This window comes from Ischnura elegans, chromosome X (assembly GCF_921293095.1).
Source record: "Ischnura elegans chromosome X, ioIscEleg1.1, whole genome shotgun sequence".
NCBI classification, from domain to species: Eukaryota; Metazoa; Arthropoda; class Insecta; order Odonata; family Coenagrionidae; genus Ischnura; species Ischnura elegans.
Genome location: NC_060259.1, coordinates 27,097,961 through 27,115,864, shown reverse-complemented (window position 1 = coordinate 27,115,864; position 17,904 = coordinate 27,097,961). Strand labels below are relative to the sequence as shown.

The window sequence follows — 17,904 nt, the reverse complement described above, 5'->3', positions numbered from 1 at the left end:
AAAACTAAAAATGTTTGCTCTCCACTCGGCATTTACCCTGCTATTATGGATTTCTCTCAGATATAAAAATCCATGAAATGCCATTTCCAGTACACGTATTCACGAGAGCCATGTGCATGTTATGCCTATAACAACCGCTTTCGCCGGCACAGTGTTTGGTTCTGAGATGGATCATATAGGCCAAAAATAGTCCATTATTTGTAACGTTCCTGTCTAATAAATGTATTTTTCATGTAATTTAGGCAATGTGTAAAGTGTGAACAACGTTGTGTTAATCGTCAGCGGCACACCCACCTGAGCCTCGGCTTCATCCCACTTCTTGTTTTCACTGGTAGCTCGCTCTACCCCCTACCGTCATGTGCTAGCGGACAGCCCGAGGCGTTTTCCAATATTCACGCGCTTCCATCCCGGATGCTTTTCTTCATATTCAAATATTTTCAGTCCATCTTTTAAAGTACTCACTTTTTTTTCGGAAGGGAGATGGTCCGAAGATGGATAAAAGTCAAATAAAACTTAAAAAAAATGAAACCTTACTTTATTAAACCCTCATAAAAAACACTCCCTAGTTTGAAGTCAAACCACATTGGAAAGTACGGAACCACTCGTGTGAGGTGAAATTCGGAACTGATGCTATCACGTACGTCTTATGCAGAACATACTGCAGAGGGTGAAGCATAAACATATGACTGTGCCATGAAATTTTTTGTTCTAAAGAGAAGGCAACTTTTACACATTCTTTTCTAATTATCGTAGCTCCAGATGAGTAGATGAATTAGGATTGTTAGTATGGAGAAACAAATTATCTTGAGAAGATATCTCTTCCTCAGTAACTCTTACAACTGAGACTTATAGTATAACTCGTAAATTGATAGCTGATATCCAGTTATCGGAAAAATGCCACATTAACTGCCGAGAAGCTCAGCTACGAGGATATAGAGTTAAAGTATAAAGCCAATTGCCGAAATTCATTGTTAGACACCTTTTGGGCTAACAGATAATTCATGCAGCAGTTGACTTCCAGAAATGACTGTTTTTTTCTAAAATAATACATTCAATTATATTTACAACATGCAAAACTTCCAATTAATGTCCATTTAGACAAGCTAGACAGAAAAAATGCAGTGACTTTTATATGTTAGCAAAGATTTCACGCTGATAGTATCGTACTCATCCCTCAAATTAGGAAAATCATTTAATGGGGCAATCGCCATTCGCCTAAAGCAATCATAAATTAAGAGAAATGTTATCTACGATCTTTATTATTGCCATGACCTCACATGAGGTTGAATACGGCCCTAGGGAATCAGAGATTTAGTCGCACTTGAGCACGTTTACACTGTAACTAGTCAAGGTCAAACTGGAGAGGGAGGGAATAGTAGAAGTTAAGGCAGCAGGGGAAGTAGAGATTGCATGAGTCATAGCCTGGCACTCGCCTGTGTATAAAATTTGCCAAAGTCCTGGTTTCCTTTAACAGCTGCTGCAGGATGGCGTGATCGTGCACCCGTTGCCTTCATGGGAGTTCCATTACTTTCCAAGCATTGCAGTGCACGATCGAAGATCATGACCTGATCACGGATTTGCATCCCACAGCAGTTGCATTCTGAGCAACTTGTGCGAGATGTGACTACACGACATAGTGCCTAACAGTGTAGTTTCCGACATTGCACAAAGGTTTTGAAGCATTCATGGAAATCACTTTTCTGAATCCATAATCTTGCAGCCACGGGTGCATGGTTTCCAGAAACCAGGTATCATATGGAGCAGTAGGAATACAAGTATAATCATGTTATCGCCGCTAAAAAGATCGCGGTCAGGAAAAGAGAGCCCTTAATAATTCCAGAAATCAATCTAAAATGATAGATAGTGTGCGTAAAAAATGATAGATTGTTTGATTTTTGTAAATTAAAGTTTAGATTATTCGTATTTTCTGATTATTCATGCCACCTATCCCCATCAATAGCCCAGATAATCAGGAGTATGCTGTATTTAATATGCCAAAATGAAATTATTACCATTACAAGTTAAGTTTGCATGGAACATTACAATAATTGTTATGATGATGATGTCCATGACCATCACCATGGCAAAAATTAAACTTAGGGACCCTGAAATTTCCAAAATATTTTTTTTTTAACTTCCTTAAAAGAATCGAGGAAATTCAGGAGACTGGAGATATGCACAGAAATGCTAGAATGGATGCATTTTGAATATGTACTTTCAAGAAGTTGGGGAGTAATGAGGAAGATCCTGTCGGTTATATTAAAACAGGTTCCCTTATTTGCCGCTGAATGAGGAGTCGTCAGAACTTTCTGCAATAGGGTAGTTTCCTTCATCAAAGAAAACGAAAGGCATTGATTGCGATTCGTTACCCACCATTAGTGTATTCATAATACACAAATTATTTGGTTTTTGTAATACCGGTTTTGACGAATGGCAAGGGTCAAATTTTATCCTCATTTGAAAAAGGCCAGATTGGCGCCCATGCGATTCCACTCCACGTGACGTCACAGGGACCTAGTTTCTACACGAGAGGATAGGAGTTATACATCGTCTGAGGTTACCAATGCATGCATGAGGCACAGAGCTCAGGGAAACATGTCTTAATAATCACCTATTAAAACTGGCTTAGGTCGGAAAGTTTTCTTCGTTTGATAAGGTATTAATAAACCTTTTTTAAGCCAAGCGCTACCAGCCAGCAAAGTACTCAGCTACCCGCTAGCATCCTGCATCCTATCAGCGCTCAGAGCCTCGATCAAGGTCACCTCACAAGGCAGGAGGGGGAACCAGAAATGCGTCGCACAGACTTTTTCCCATCATTCCTACTTACGCGTCGTGTTTTCGCGCGCTTGAAATTTTTCACTTTTCATTTAATCGCAAAAAATAGATATCGTCATTTAAAAATCTAAAAGTGTGAAATTCTTACTCCAGGAGTAATAATCTTTTGATTAAGGCAATAAAAAAATAATAGGAAACTACCCTATTATGTCACTCGGGTTGCATCGGATGTTTGAGTGGCTCAACGCAGTTCACTATCTAAGACTTGTTTCTGCAGATGATAGGGATAAATGGAAATATAAAGAATACCAAATAAACCAATCCTTCCCCTATCCATATAATTAACAAAGGTTAAGATCCCCAGAGTTCAAATCCATTTAGTCACAGCTGTCGGACAATACCGGAATAGAAGCGCATATCCAAAGTTTGCACACCTTTATAGCCACTCGAAAGGCCTTTTCATAGACGGTAGGCTCCTTTCCTGCATTCTCGGATCTATAAATATTTCACCTTTCAATTTCTAAAAGTTGGTAACATCGATTTGTTTAACGCCGACGAGGTGCCAAATAAGAAACAAGTCGTCACACTACTCATCATATTTTACCTTCTACCATCTTTCGGTTTATATTATCAAAGATGAACACCCTCCTAGCAGCACATGCAGGATGAATTTTGCTGTATTCGAGGAGTGGGAGGGGGAGAAGCGAGCAGGGAGGGGACGGCATTGGCCTGCCGCTCTTGCATCTGCGATGCTGCGTGGGCGTTGGTATATTTTCTTCGTGGACACGGACTCAAATTAGGCATTTTGTGGCTAAACGGTGGTAGATATGTCAAAATGCACGAAATATTTGCCCTAAAAGAACAGTAACTGGGCAAAATCTATAGGGAATGACCATAAAATATTATATTTTTCGAATTTTGACCCTCCCCCCTAAGTCTCATTTGAGCAAGGGTCAGGGGTTCACCTAGAGGTCTCAAATTTTTCACGCCTTATTTTTAATCGGTCCCACAACTTTTTTTCAATAGGCCAGATGGATTTGAAAAAAATCAATTTTTCCGATCCGCCCTAGTATGCATAGGAACACAGGAATCTTTTGAATATTTTTCAAGGGGAAGTAGGTGGCAAGTCTGGAATTTCTAATTTTTCCTCTAAACCATTCTTGGTCCCCCAACCTTGGTGCAAATTTTCAGCTCTCCAACTCCTCTGGAAGTGGTCTGGAAATCGTATGCATCCAAAGAATTCGTAATATTAAGGTTTAAAAGTTATTCCACTTACAATTCACACGAAGCTGTGGGATTTGGCCCTTCCTCAACCGCTGCCACTGGACACCACATTGAGGCAGATTGACATCATATGAAACTTCATAAATGGAAATCCCTAGGCTAAATATATCGGCAGCCTTGGAAAAACTTTCAGTCAGCACTTCAGGGGCAATGTACTTTGCATCTCCATCAATGATATCTCTCAATTTCTGCAGCGAAAGAAAAGAAAAATTTGCATACTGCTGAAATGATGCAAGTAAATAAACAAATACACAAAATACATGCGGCAAAATCAATAGGATCATGAATCTACAAATGACAACCCAATGTCACATTCGAAAAACTCATTTCCGAGGTAAAAATGCTTTTTTAATAGCCAGTATCCCTTTTTTAAACTTTGACAAACTCACATCTTTAGCCTCTGGGGGCAATCTGTTAAAAAATGGATTTTTACTATGTTAAATGAATTGATATTTTTGCTTAACCTGCAATAAGGGATGTCTAGGGTGTTATTGTTCCTTGCGTAATGATTATGAAAATTTGACCTTTTTCCAAGGAGCATAGATTTTCTTTGACATTGCAAAGTCATTTATATATGAAGTGGCTGTAGAGAGTCATAATACCAAGCTTGCAGAATACAGGCTAGCAGTGATCCCTTGGGTGAGAAAATGAGATTATCCTTACTGCCTTTTTTTGCATTTTAAATAAACTATCGGTGGATGGTGAGTGGCCCCTAAGTTCAGTATCATAATTAATGTGGCAATGAAACAAAGCATAGTATATGGGAGTAAGGTACTCTTTTGGTACCAATTATTTGAGTTTACGTAGTATGCTAACTGCCTTGGACGATTTTCCAAGGGATGCTTAGGTAGATGCTGAAGTAGATGCTGAATATTTCCTCTACCAACAGGAGTAAGAGGAAGTCCCCAATTACTTCCTCTTCATCACAGAAAAGCACCTCTATTCTTAAAGTTCCTAATTCCCCACATACCCAGAATTCATCCAGTAATATAGACACCTCATGTCTATCTGCTACAATTATAAACCCTTATCTTTCTTTCCCATCCTTGCTGACCAAGTCCTTGCTTGTTTCCCTCCCATGCAACACACCATTTTCATTCGCCATACAACCCACAACACCTAACCCATATCTTACACTCCTAATAAAAATTCTTACACTCTTTACAGCATACACCTGGTACAGTAAACAGCTTTAGTAAGCTTTGCATTTGTGTCCACAGAGGTCTTGCTTTAATTTTTATCTGCCAGTGGTTTTATTCATTATCCTGTAGAGGTTATGATGGATTCTCTCCAGCTCTTTCTCAAAGTATTATGAAAGCCAAGAGGTCAACAAATAGTGCACACTGAGACTTTTCCAAGGAACTCACACTAAATTTTTTTCTGATTTCATAAGCTACAGTAAAAAAAAAAAAAAAACAATATGAACTCTCACTATGAAAATAAGGGCAATTATTCTAAAGCTGGTGTCCCACGCTCAAATATGCATCAAAACATTTGTATCAAATTTTGATACAACAGATGTGCACTGTCTCCCACAGTCAAATGTTCATCCAACTTGCTTTTGGCCCAATCGTTCGTATCAAACTCAGTTTGATCCAAATGGATAGGATAGGCTCAAAATTTCCATCCAATTGGATGAAACCAACCAATCGAAGGGTGTTTGACAAAAAGCATCGCCAAGCACTGACACACTGGGTAAACTTATTTACCGGTAAATGCATACGTATGCTCAAATAGATAGGCTGATTCACGAATAGAAATGAAGTAAAATGCTAGTACTGTTCTTCCACTGCAGTGAAATTTTAAGATTATGGTATCTAACCACACCTTTGATCAAGTTAAGACAAATTCACCTGATGGTTGATGATGGTTGCCTTGCTAGCCAATAAAGCCACTTTGGAAATTTTGATTCCTATTTTAATTTGCTTTAGGACTTACACTTTTAAATTTTATTTCAGCCAATCAGTAGCACCACCCAATTTAGTTAAATCAAAAGATTTATCTGAACAATAATCATCATACCTGAGAGCAATCTAGGGAAATGCCAAAATCGCTCAACTTAAAAGACCCATTGGAAGATATTAAAATATTATCTAGCTTGATGTCCAGATGCATTATATTCCTGTCATGAAGATGCTTCAACGCCTGCAAGGAACGGTAGAATATTCATTAGGACAATATGTGTATTCCATTTTGTTCAATAATTTGTAAATGAAACTCAGAAACATTTCTTAGCATGAATAATGCAATAACAGCAAAAATATGTAAAGACATAACCAAATTAATAACTACTTCATGCATATAACAATGCCAACAGTAACAGTAGGCAAATTTTACAAGATGCTCTTGAACATGAGTCAGGGATCACCACACAGTAATTCTCACTTTTTCCGAAACTCATTGGATTTGATCAATAAATTTCTCTGTAAATGATTAATTTTCTGGTTAGGTTACTATACCAATAACATTGTGATATAAAAATGTTGAAAACTAATTACCCAACCTTCTGGTATTTACTGGTTAAATTTACAAAAATCATACTGCTATCATGACACTGAATAACTACTATCCTGATCAATTAGGAAAACGGACAAAGTGTCCTTTGCCTCTGAGGTACAGATATAATTTACATACCCTTTAGGTGTTATTATTTTTATTATTTCATCATGCCATTAGCCTCTCAGCTAACATTCATGCACAGTCTGGACAAAAATATGAACCACCTTCAAGTGGAGAAAGGCATATCTTACCCCGAAAAGTTTACCTTGGGGTAAGTGATAAACAAACAATTTTATCTAAGAGGCTATTAACACTATTGAGAAAAGCGATGTTTGTTACAGCTGCAATGGAGCATAAGGGAGAGCTTTATTGAGTGTTGATTGGAGGGGTGCAAGGGGCAAATTGAAATGACAGAGAAGGAAAATTGTCATTTCATATTAGCTACCAAATAAACACAAGGTTTTGCATTTGATTGAACAAACCTAGTCAAAGAAGTTTGACTTCTTACCTGTTGAGACACCTCAATCACTCACGGTTGAAGCGCACTCGAGAGGCTTCAAAATGATCGAGTTGCCAAATTTTAACATTAGCATTGTTTTAAATAAATTGAAATGGAACTGCACTTTCTGAAATGCACATTGAGTTTCCAAGTATTTGCAGTTATTGTGATCAGATCTAAGAGATTCTGTAAGTCTCTACACTCTGAATATTCATCAATTCGCTTGAAGATTTTATAGTCATTCTTATGGAAAAGTGACATAGCTTGAAATAAAGAAATAAGGGGAAACATGTAGCTTATGAATAGAAAAAATGGACAAGGCCACAGGAAACTACCCTGAGTAACATTGTTAATGAGTAAGAAGAGGTACCTCAAATTACAACCTCCAGCATCCTATCGCTCAGAAAGGATTTTTATTAAAGGTGAGTTGGTTCTTAAATTTTTTCCATTCTTGGTACCAGCCCAGTTCTTCCCCATTGGTTCTTGGTTCTCGATACTCGGTTCCAAGGATGAACTCTTATTATCTGAATTAATGGCAAACTTAAATGAACAACCACAAGAAGTGAATCAAAATAATTCCACTAAAGATGCGTATTAGCACGAAAGCTCTACAGAAAAAACGTAAGATCGTCTCCATAATTTTATTTGCCAAGTACAAAAGTTAAAATTACACGTTGTAAAAGAATGCATGGTACACCAATATGTAACATTACACCGGGCAGCCACTGGTTCTTTCCCCACGTTTTGATTTAAAAAATTTAACATTTTTTAACTATCTGGGTCTAATCTATTCTTATTTTGGCAGAAATATTGACTGCAGTACTAAACAGGTGTTCAATGAAACTAGAATTTTGAAGCATTATATTTAAATAACCAATAAATAACCTGGATTGCTATGAGGGTTCACTTCAAAATATTCCGTAGCCGATAAAATAAATGGAAACTTCCAGCTCAAGAAAAATTTATTTTACTTAAAATTAAAAAGTCGTAGAACTTAAATTAAATTCTCATTTCAAACATCAGACATCTGTCCTCTCCTGTCCAGAAAAATTTCTGCAGCATTAAAGATCCTTTCACTTTGTGATGACAAAAGAATACCAATACAACACACTCCCGATTATCCGGGCTAATGATGGGGAGCGGCAGCAAGAATAACCAGAAAACATGGATAACCCACAATTTCACTTAAATGTCCTGTAATGTTCATAATTTACATAAGAAAAACAATATATTATTATTTACACAGATATTGGTTGAATTGAGAGTGCCTCTCAAACTCATTGAGAGCTATCTTCGCCAGTCCACGATCTTTTTTGTGGCAATAACAAGGTTGTACTCGTTTTATTACGGCTTCTTTTAAGTAATAATTTCAAAAAACCACGCATCCGGACTGCATGATCATGGATACAGATAATTGGTATGCACAAATGCTTGAAAATCACCGCGCGACGTTGTAAACAACACTTCCAGGCACCATGCCACGTAGTTGCGCCTTGCACAAGTTGCCCGGGTTGCAACTGCTGCGGGATGGGTATCCGTAATCACGGAGTGTGATCGTGCACTACGAGGCTTGGAAAATAGGAACACGGAGCTCATGTGAATGCAGCTAGGGCGTGATCGCTTACGCTTTATGAAGGTGATTCTAATGGAAATATTAAGCCAGGTGTATCCTAGCATTCAAATGCAGTAATTCTGGTGATTTTGCATCCGGTTTTGTTTTTTTAAATAATGATCACGGAAAAATTGAAAGAGTGGAAATCATGCAAGGATAATCTGCAACACGGATATACCGCAGCCGGATAATTGGGAGTCTGCTGTACTAAGAAAAGGTATTTCTAATAAAGTTCATCAACACTGCTACATTCATGAAAATATCTTGCTACTTCTGCATTGCTAATTAAAAGTATGTCCTGGCTGATGGGAGTTGTTTGATGGTTAAATTTTGAAAAAGAAAAACTTATAATCCACTCAACCCCACTTTTGTTTCAATGAATTCACCTGGGCCTATTTATTCCGTTCTTGCACAACTACTCAGCTGAATAGCGTTTTTAGATACTGTTTTATTTTCCTCTTTGTCTGGTGGACACACTTCCTGACCAAACCCGAGCAAATCTCAATTCACCAAATTTTAAAGAATATTATCAATTGAAGTGATTTTTGAATCAGTGGATATAAAATTTTGGCAATAAAAATTAAAAGTTAAGTATTATATACATTAATGATTAAATTGTTAATTAATTTTCTGGATATATATAATGATTAATTTAAAAAAATGTTATTCCCAACTATGATAGCTACACTTTTAAAATATAGACTAAATGCTTGAAATAAATCTCTTACCAAAACCATATCTGTTAGGATGTTCCATATCATTTCTTCAGGGATTCTGTGATGAGATAAAGTGTATTTAGCTAAGCTGATTTCACAGAGTTCCAACTGTAAAAATAAGAACCCATTTTCCTCCCATGCTCTATGCATTTGGATGCAATTTGGATGTTTTGGTAGCTTCTCCAGGAGCTCAACTTCCACTAATTTTCTTTTCCTGATAAAAAAATTAATAGAAGTTCCTGCAAGGACATCTTATGAGCAAATAATGACACTTAAAATACAATTAGTATCACTTACTTATCCAAAGCATTACGAAATCTATCTCTGGATTTCTTGATGGCATACAGCTTGCCATCCTCAAGACTGTTAGCTTTGAAAACAACTCCAAAGCAACCATGGCCTATGCAGCCAACAATTTCAAAACATTGCTCAAGGTAAGATACATTTGAATCTTTGTCATAGAATTGACAAAGAGAATCTATTTCTGGTCAAGGAAAACATTAATATGTAATGCTATTATTCAATGAATACTAAAATTAGTACATAATGGGCAAAAAGAGAGACAGAATTGAGTGAAAAGAAATGTGTTAGCAATAGGAGTGATGAGCTTAAAAATAATGAATGAAGTGTCACACCAGTAACACATTCAATGCAGAGGTATTTTTTCAGGATTTGCCATTGCCTTACATGTGTTTACAGTTATGAGTAGCTCTTGTCACAACATTCACTGAACAAAAGCATTGAAAAAAAAATTTTTTTGGTTAAAATCTGAAATGATGACAATTGCTGCTAGTCATGCATGGTTGCATACTCATTCATTCAGTATTTCAACACAAAGTTTAGTTTTATTTAGGTAAGAGCAGAGCTCACTCCGGACTAGGCCACTGGCATGCAAACTTCTACATCTGATTCAAGAGATTTTTATTATGTGTAGAGGCACTGATTGGTATTGTCTGTGGGTCATTGTCAACTGTCACTTCTAAATCAATATTTATATACTGTCTTATCATGACAAGCAATACAAGGTGAAGTATAACCCAGACACTTTGTGTTTTCCTTGGTGCGACTTCATTTTTTTCTGCCTCGGTAATGCTTCTTTGCTAAATTACCCTTTCATTGGCCAAAACTTTGACCTCACATGAGCAATAGGGTGGTTTCCTCTTATTTTTTATTGCCTAAATCGAAAGATTATTACTCCTAGAGTATGCATTTCACACTCTTAGATTTTCAAATGACGACATCTATTTTTCGCGATTAAATGAAAAGTGAAAATTTTCAAGCGTGCGAAAACGCGATGGGTAAGTTAGAATGCCAGGAAAAACTCTGTGTGACGTCGTTCTGGTTCCCGCTGCCACAAGTGAGGTGACCTTGGGGCGAGGCTCTGAGCTCTGATACGACGCAGGATGCTAGCAGGTTGCAGAGTACCATGCTAGCTGGTAGCGCTTGGCTTAAATATGGATTATTACTACCCTATCAAACGAAGGAAACTTTCCGACAGTAGGCAGTTTCAATAGGTGATCATTAAGAGATGTTTCCCTGAGCTCTGTGCCTCATGCATGCATTGGTAATTTCAGACAATGTAAAACTCCTATCTACTCGTATAGAAACTAGGTCCCTGTGACGTCACATGGAGTGGAATCGCATGGGTGCCAATCTGGCCCTTTTCAAATGAGGCTAAAACTGACCATCGCCATTCGTCTAAACTGGGATTTCTAAAACCAAATAGTTTGTATATTATGAATACACTAATGGTGGGTAAGGAATCGCAATCAATGCATTTTGTTTTCTTTGACGAAGGAAACTACCCTATTTGAAAAGTAACAGCAGGGCACTCTAATAAATGGGAGATTAAATTGTTTTAATACAAATTATAACGAAGCTCCTTTCACCAGCTTCCAGTGATAGTTTTGACACCAAGTCTGACACCGATCTCCAGGCCAATACCAATTCAATATTCCAATTAAATGATAAGTAGCCTTTGAATAAAAATAACACAATTCATGGTTTCCAGTAGAAATGGGTCGAATGGCAGATTTCTCAAACTCGAACATCGAATTCCAATATATAATCATTGCTCAAATATTCGAATACCTCGAATACTAGAATTGCGCGAAGTATATCAAGCATACGTTTTTTTCTTCTATTTCCCTTGATGAATGTATAAATAAAAAAGTATACAGTGGAACCTCGATCTATCGTTTTTCAGGGGGGACGAAAAAAATAAAATGAATGCGGGAATGTTTGACTAGGTTGCCTATGCCGCAGGAAACCCAGGATTTTGGCGAGTAATTGAGATTTCCTTTGAAGGATTCAAACAGGAATATAGCTGATTAATGGTATATTTTAATTTTACAGAAACAATTTGGGCATATAGTTGATTCAACTAACATCTCTCTCAAATATCCTAAGGGGACACACCACCTCGCGAAAAAATGATTTCATGCCGTCTCGGCATTTACACTGCTATGATGGATTTCTGTCTGATGTATACATTCTTATATACCAAACGCCATTTCAGCAGCACGCCCATCTGATACTAGGCTTCAGGCTCTTATTTTCAACAGGTAGCTCGCTTTACCCTCACTCCTAATGTCAAGTGCTAGCGGACAATCCGAGGCGTTTTGCAAAATACTTGCGCTTCTCCACCGGATTTTCTTCTTCTTCAATTATTTTCAGTTCATCTTTCGAAGTTCTCACAAGATAAGCAGATGTATTTGAACTGCTAGCAGGGAGAAACCAAATATCTTGAGAAAATATCCCTTCGTCTGTGACTGTGACAATAGAGATTTATGGCATAACTCATAAATTGTAACTTGATATATGTTTATGAAAAAAAATACTGCATCATCTTCCGAGAAGCTCAGCTGCGAGGAGGCTCGAGTTTCGCCATAATGCTAATTCTCCGTCGTATTTTGACGTTCATTTCCTTGCATAAAATGATTAAATAAAGTCAGAAATACGTCGTGTTTGGTCTTATTCTTTTTGAAATCACACACACAATACTTATATTTCAATCCAATAATGGTGTAATATCAATTGCTGAAAATCATTGTCAGACACCTTTTGTGCTAATAGATGGCTCATGCATGGCTATTGGTAGGCAGAAAAAGGTCAGTGGGGGAGAAAGAGGGAAGGGTGAAACAGTATTCTATTACTCTCCTGTAACTTGATATTTTCTTTTGAAGCTTTTCATTTATGATCTTCGTAATACGAATCCTGTGTGAGCTGGGGCCTTTTGTTTGATTTCGTAGAGGAGGAAAGCGTTGGAGGAGGGGCCGAGGGCTGATGGATGGAGGGGGTAGAGGATTTTAGTAATTGTGCTACATAGTTACTATCTCACGGCACTGAGGTTCTCCTTGTGGGGGGAATCGGGGATTTTCGAATTTTTTCACCCTAACATTTTCGGTTCCCCACATCAAACTCTTTTCACCACTCTAATCCACGAAATTGATGTAATTCGTAAACTTGCCTTTTATGGCACTGCATGCATTAAATGACTACAGTTCTCTACATTTTTCTGAGTCAGCTACCAACGACGCGTGTGCGACAGTGTATGATGCGAAATTCAAAGTATTCGAGGTATTCAAGACGGTACCTTTAGCATAACTATTCGAGATCTCAAATATCGAATACTTTCTAGTATTCAAAGTATTCGAGTATTTGCGGATACTATTTGCACATCTTTAGTTTCCAGACTAACATTTTGGAGCCACACAATTGTAAATAAACTGTAATTAAAATCTGTGACAGTCTGCAGGGACGCATAAAATCCCATGCTTATTAAGATATGGCAACATGCCATTCATGGTTGATGGCAAAAAGTTGGATACCATGAAAGCAGCCTTCGATTCTTCCAAGGCTAGATATCCAAAATAGAGGAGGTTTCAGACAGGCATAGAAGTTCCATAATTGTCACGGAAGGGGATCTAGCCCAAGATCATTATATCCCTGTATTAGTAGTCTTTAGAAATTGGCCTTAAATAGTTTACTGTGAGACACTGAATGGATTAGAAATAAGGGCTGTGCCCAAGGTGATTATACCTTGGGCAAGAGTATAATGACCTTCGCTCTAGCTGGATCATCTATGCACCTTCCAATTGGGGAATGGGAACTGCAGTTGGGCAGTTGCACCTTTGCTACCTACCTAGACAGGAGTGTCCTTTACCTCTGAGGTACAGATATAATTTACATACCCTTTAGGTGTTAGTATTTTTATTATTTCATCATGCCATTAGCCTCTCAGCTAACATTCATGCACAGTCTGGACAAAAATATGAACCACCTTCAAGTGGAGAAAGGCATATCTTACCCCGAAAAGTTTACCTTGGAGTAAGTGATAAACAAACAATTTTATCTAAGAGGCTATTAACACTATTGAGAAAAGCGATGTTTGTCACAGCTGCAATGGAGCATAAGGGAGAGCTTTATTGAGTGTTGATTGGAGGGGTGCAAGGAGCAAATTGAAATGACAGAGAAGGAAAATTGTCATTTCATTGTAGCTACCAAATAAACACAAGGTTTTGCATTAGATTGAACAAACCTAGTCAAAGAAGTTCGACTTCTTACCTGTTGAGACACCTAAATCACTCACGGTTGAAGCGCACTCGAGAGGCTTCAAAATGATCGAGTTGCCAAATTTTAATACTAGCATTGTTTTAAATAAATTGAAATGGAACTGCACTTTCTGAAATGCACATTGAGTTTCCAAGTATTTGCAGTTATTGTGATCAGATTTAACAGATTCTGTAAGTCTTTACACTCTGAATATTCATCAATTCGCTTGAAGATTTTACACAGGGTTCCCACTCTAACTAAATTACGAATTTCACGGTTTTTTCCAGGTTTTCACGGTCTAAATGTCGTCAAATTCACGGTTTGTAGCCATTTCAGGTAGACATATTGATGATGCAACAATCACTGGCTGCACGTTAACTAAAAATTTATCCACCGCGACAGACGTGATGTGAATGCAAATGCAGCTGTGAAAGAGCTATCTCTCATGACGTCACCAATTGATATCAAAATTCAGAGCCGGCTAAAGGTTGTGAGTGGGAAAATGGAGGGTGGCAGGGAAGTGTCTGAATTTCCCCAGGGTTCATGAACACTTAGTTTACCGGTCTTCCAATTACAGGCTCAAGAACAATGCATCATCATTGCACAAGGACCGATAATTGCGCTTCGAATACACGTGTGCAGAAAAATGCGTGTACAGTGTCCGCACGTGACTGACCTTGAAACACGATCAACATATCGATTTTTCATTTGTCAATTGTAGTTCTACAATCATGTTCAAGAGACTTTTAACGTTTTATGATATAATTCATGGCTATTTCCAGGTTTTTTTTTTTTACAGTAGATGAAATTCTTAAGTTATTCACGGTTGAGTGGGAACCCTGTTACAGTAATTCTTATGGAAAAGTGTTAGCACTTGGGATAAAGAAATAAGGGAAAACAGGTAGCTTATCAATAGAAAATATTATAAAAGGAAGAAATTAGAGTGGAGGCAGGGAGATTTGTCAGGACTCACCTCTGCCTCAGAGCCTAATGTCATGGAAGTTTTGAGTGAGGGATTATTACAGTTGGTCCCTTAAAAACCATCAACAAACAGAAAAGCTAATCACAGGAACTGAAAGGCAGAAATTTATTCTTTCCAAAAAGAATACAACCATTCCAATTCACAGCACAAATTGGAACTTCCTTCAAGTTGATCTCATGAATCAGTGACCAAGTAAAATTTCAGTTGGATGAAATGTTTCATTCACCACATGCGATAAAATCAGAATCTCAAAATAATCAGTTTGCCTCATTAAAAGATTGTTTTCATCGGCTATCTTCTTACCTTGTCAACATCTTAAGCATATTCAAATCAATACTAGTTCTTCAGGGGCAGATTAAAGTTGTTATTTTAGGGGAGGCAGATCATTACTTTCTACAGCACCTTGGTGGTATGTACGCAATACCTTTCAGTGATCTTTGATTGTGTTGACCAATTCGTTTGAGGTCTGATGGGCATGCAGCTTTTATATATTCAGCAATAATTTTAAACATTATTTGTAAAGCTGGTAAAATAAGAACTATCATCCGAGTACCCTACACCCCTCCCCATTGGAGCTCTTCAACAAATTAATACTTTTTTACTTATTTACTGTTAGGTATGCTCTCATATGGAACAAAATGGCCACCCGCAACTAATGGTTAACGTGAAAATTATTAAAGGTATATAAGAAAAAAAGAGTGAAACATATATAGCTGAAATTGTCATTCCATGTATGTAATCACGGCTGCATTAATGGTCTCTTGTTGGCTTGGTACGTTTTGCAGAGGTAGTTAGGCCATCTTGGGGGTATCTCCTTGGTATGATAAGTGGAAGTTTTACGATATAAAGAGGTTCACTACGAAGAGGTTTGCCTGTAAATTTACATGTAAATCAGACAGGACCTTAGAGGTGGTATGATGTATGGAGGTTTATGATGTAAAGAGGTTCACTACATAGAGGTTTTACTGTATCTACCAAGCCCAACGTCTTCATCATCAACAATTTCATCAGCATCATCCTCAGTTGTTACATGTAGCATAAAGAAGTTAACACGAGTGCAAATGACTTTAAGCCAATTCATTGATGCCATTTTCATCTGATAGCCAGTTGAAACGCATCACCCAGCTGATTGCTGAAATGATATGTATGGCCTGCCATACAATACTGTGGGGTTATGGGGTTATGGGATGAGAATTATGAGTTTTGAGATCCAATCACACACCTGGAGCCATGTCACATTGAACGTCCTGGACATAAAATATTTTCAAACATAGTAATTCCAGATATTTATTAGGGAGTGCCCAAATGATTTATAGCAAGCAATTATGCACATACGCTTCTAAATCAAAAAATATCCAAAGATCCGGCACCTGAAATCAAGGATCCGAAAAAAAATCCTGGATCTACCCATCTCTACCACCTATCCTAATATACAAGAGGGGGGTGCAGCATAATAAAATTGATCCTGGATCTATCCATCCTTACTACCTATCTTAATATGTATACAAGAGGGGTTGCAGCTAAGTAAAATTGATACTACCACTAGCAGAAATTTCGAGAGTCTAGAACCAAGTGGTTCATCTTTTTGGCCAGAACTGTACATAAATAAAATTTACAACAGATAACACTAATGCAGGCCCTGTACCTGAAACAAGGGTGCAGTTTATTACATATCATTCCAAAACCATTTGCACTGTGCTCCCTCAAATCCGGTGTTAACTTGGTCTTTACGATGGGAAACAAGGTGTTTTCTCAACACAAGTGAAGACAATAGGATAAAAACAATTAATTTATTAATGACAATAAAACATCCAAAATTACAGGAAGCACTCTCAGAATTGAAAAACAAACGTCAGTCTATAAAAAAAATCTACAAAACACAATTTACATTGATGATTTAGTAGTCCTCTTTCAGCAAGGTATGAAACATGAACTCAATCACAACAAACGAACAAAACATCCTTTCAGATAATCCTATCAAATATATGAAATGACACAATGCAAAAAGAGCAAGCAATAGAAGTTGAATATATATAAATATTTCTGAAAGCTCCTAAGAGTTTTTCAAACAAATATACTACCACTCGATGCCCATGTCTAACTCGCTGACTAAATAAAAAAAAATATCTGCATCTTATGAGAGAGTGGATTTGGTGTGCCATTTAAGAACATTTTATTTCATACATGGATGTCTTCCCAGGTAGTTCTAGGACCAGTAGGGTAATACCAGTAGGGTAGTTGAGAAAAAGATGACTTCTTCAGATTCAATTGATGATGACAGTTTCACCAGGTATCATTGAAATTTTTGACAGATTTGATGACAAAGTTGTTTAACTTTGGATAACCTGCCCTCATTTTCGAGTATGTGATAAATAAACTGGGATATTACCTGAGTTTCAAAGAGGTAAAATGTTGTACAGAAGATGATTACCACCAAAGATTTAACATACATGGGAGACACCAAGATCTAATATATACAGTATACTCTTGATTATGTGAAGTCAACAGGGCGGAAAATAGGCACTTTGCAATTATAAGATTTGTAATTTCAAACATTTTTAATAAGTAAAAAAAAAAATGTTTGCTTTCATTCCTGCCAACCTATTTCCGTACTTAGTGCCCTTGTTTCACGTTTTCGGTGGCTATTTAAGATAGAATTTTATAAAAATGCTCGTTTCTGTTGATTTTATGCTGTGAAAGATTGTTGAAAATCACACGACCTTAAACTTCCCATTGTTTGCTGTTAAATATCAACAATCTTAGCACTAAAGACATTCCTGTCCATTTTAGAAAACGTAATCAAAATACATCTTGAAAATTTTGGCATAGGAATTTAATCTAAGATTTTTTTGGTCTCTAGCGAATAGCAACAACTATCCATGCATATGATAGATATTTTTTCCAATGCCCACAAAATTTCAACTGCAGCCCACCTAACTGCCATTTGCGACGCCCTGTATCGCTCAGGGACAAGAAAAAAAGA

At 37.3% G+C, this 17,904-nt stretch overlaps 1 protein-coding gene across 3 annotated transcripts in view; it reads right to left on the bottom strand.

Moving 5' to 3' along the window:
- The window catches only part of LOC124170498 (membrane-associated tyrosine- and threonine-specific cdc2-inhibitory kinase), a 48,520-nt gene that overhangs the window by 16,139 nt on the left and 14,477 nt on the right, over window positions 1-17,904 (bottom strand). For 2 of the 3 annotated variants that reach the window (XM_046549259.1, XM_046549258.1), the window contains exons 3-6: window positions 9,683-9,863; window positions 9,398-9,599; window positions 6,082-6,204; window positions 4,052-4,247 (exon numbers count right to left, since the gene is read on the bottom strand). In XM_046549259.1, coding sequence (XP_046405215.1) covers window positions 4,052-4,247; window positions 6,082-6,204; window positions 9,398-9,599; window positions 9,683-9,863 — 702 coding nt within the window. The remainder of the gene's footprint in view (window positions 1-4,051; window positions 4,248-6,081; window positions 6,205-9,397; window positions 9,600-9,682; window positions 9,864-17,904) is intronic. The other variant, XM_046549261.1, reaches the window with a different exon arrangement.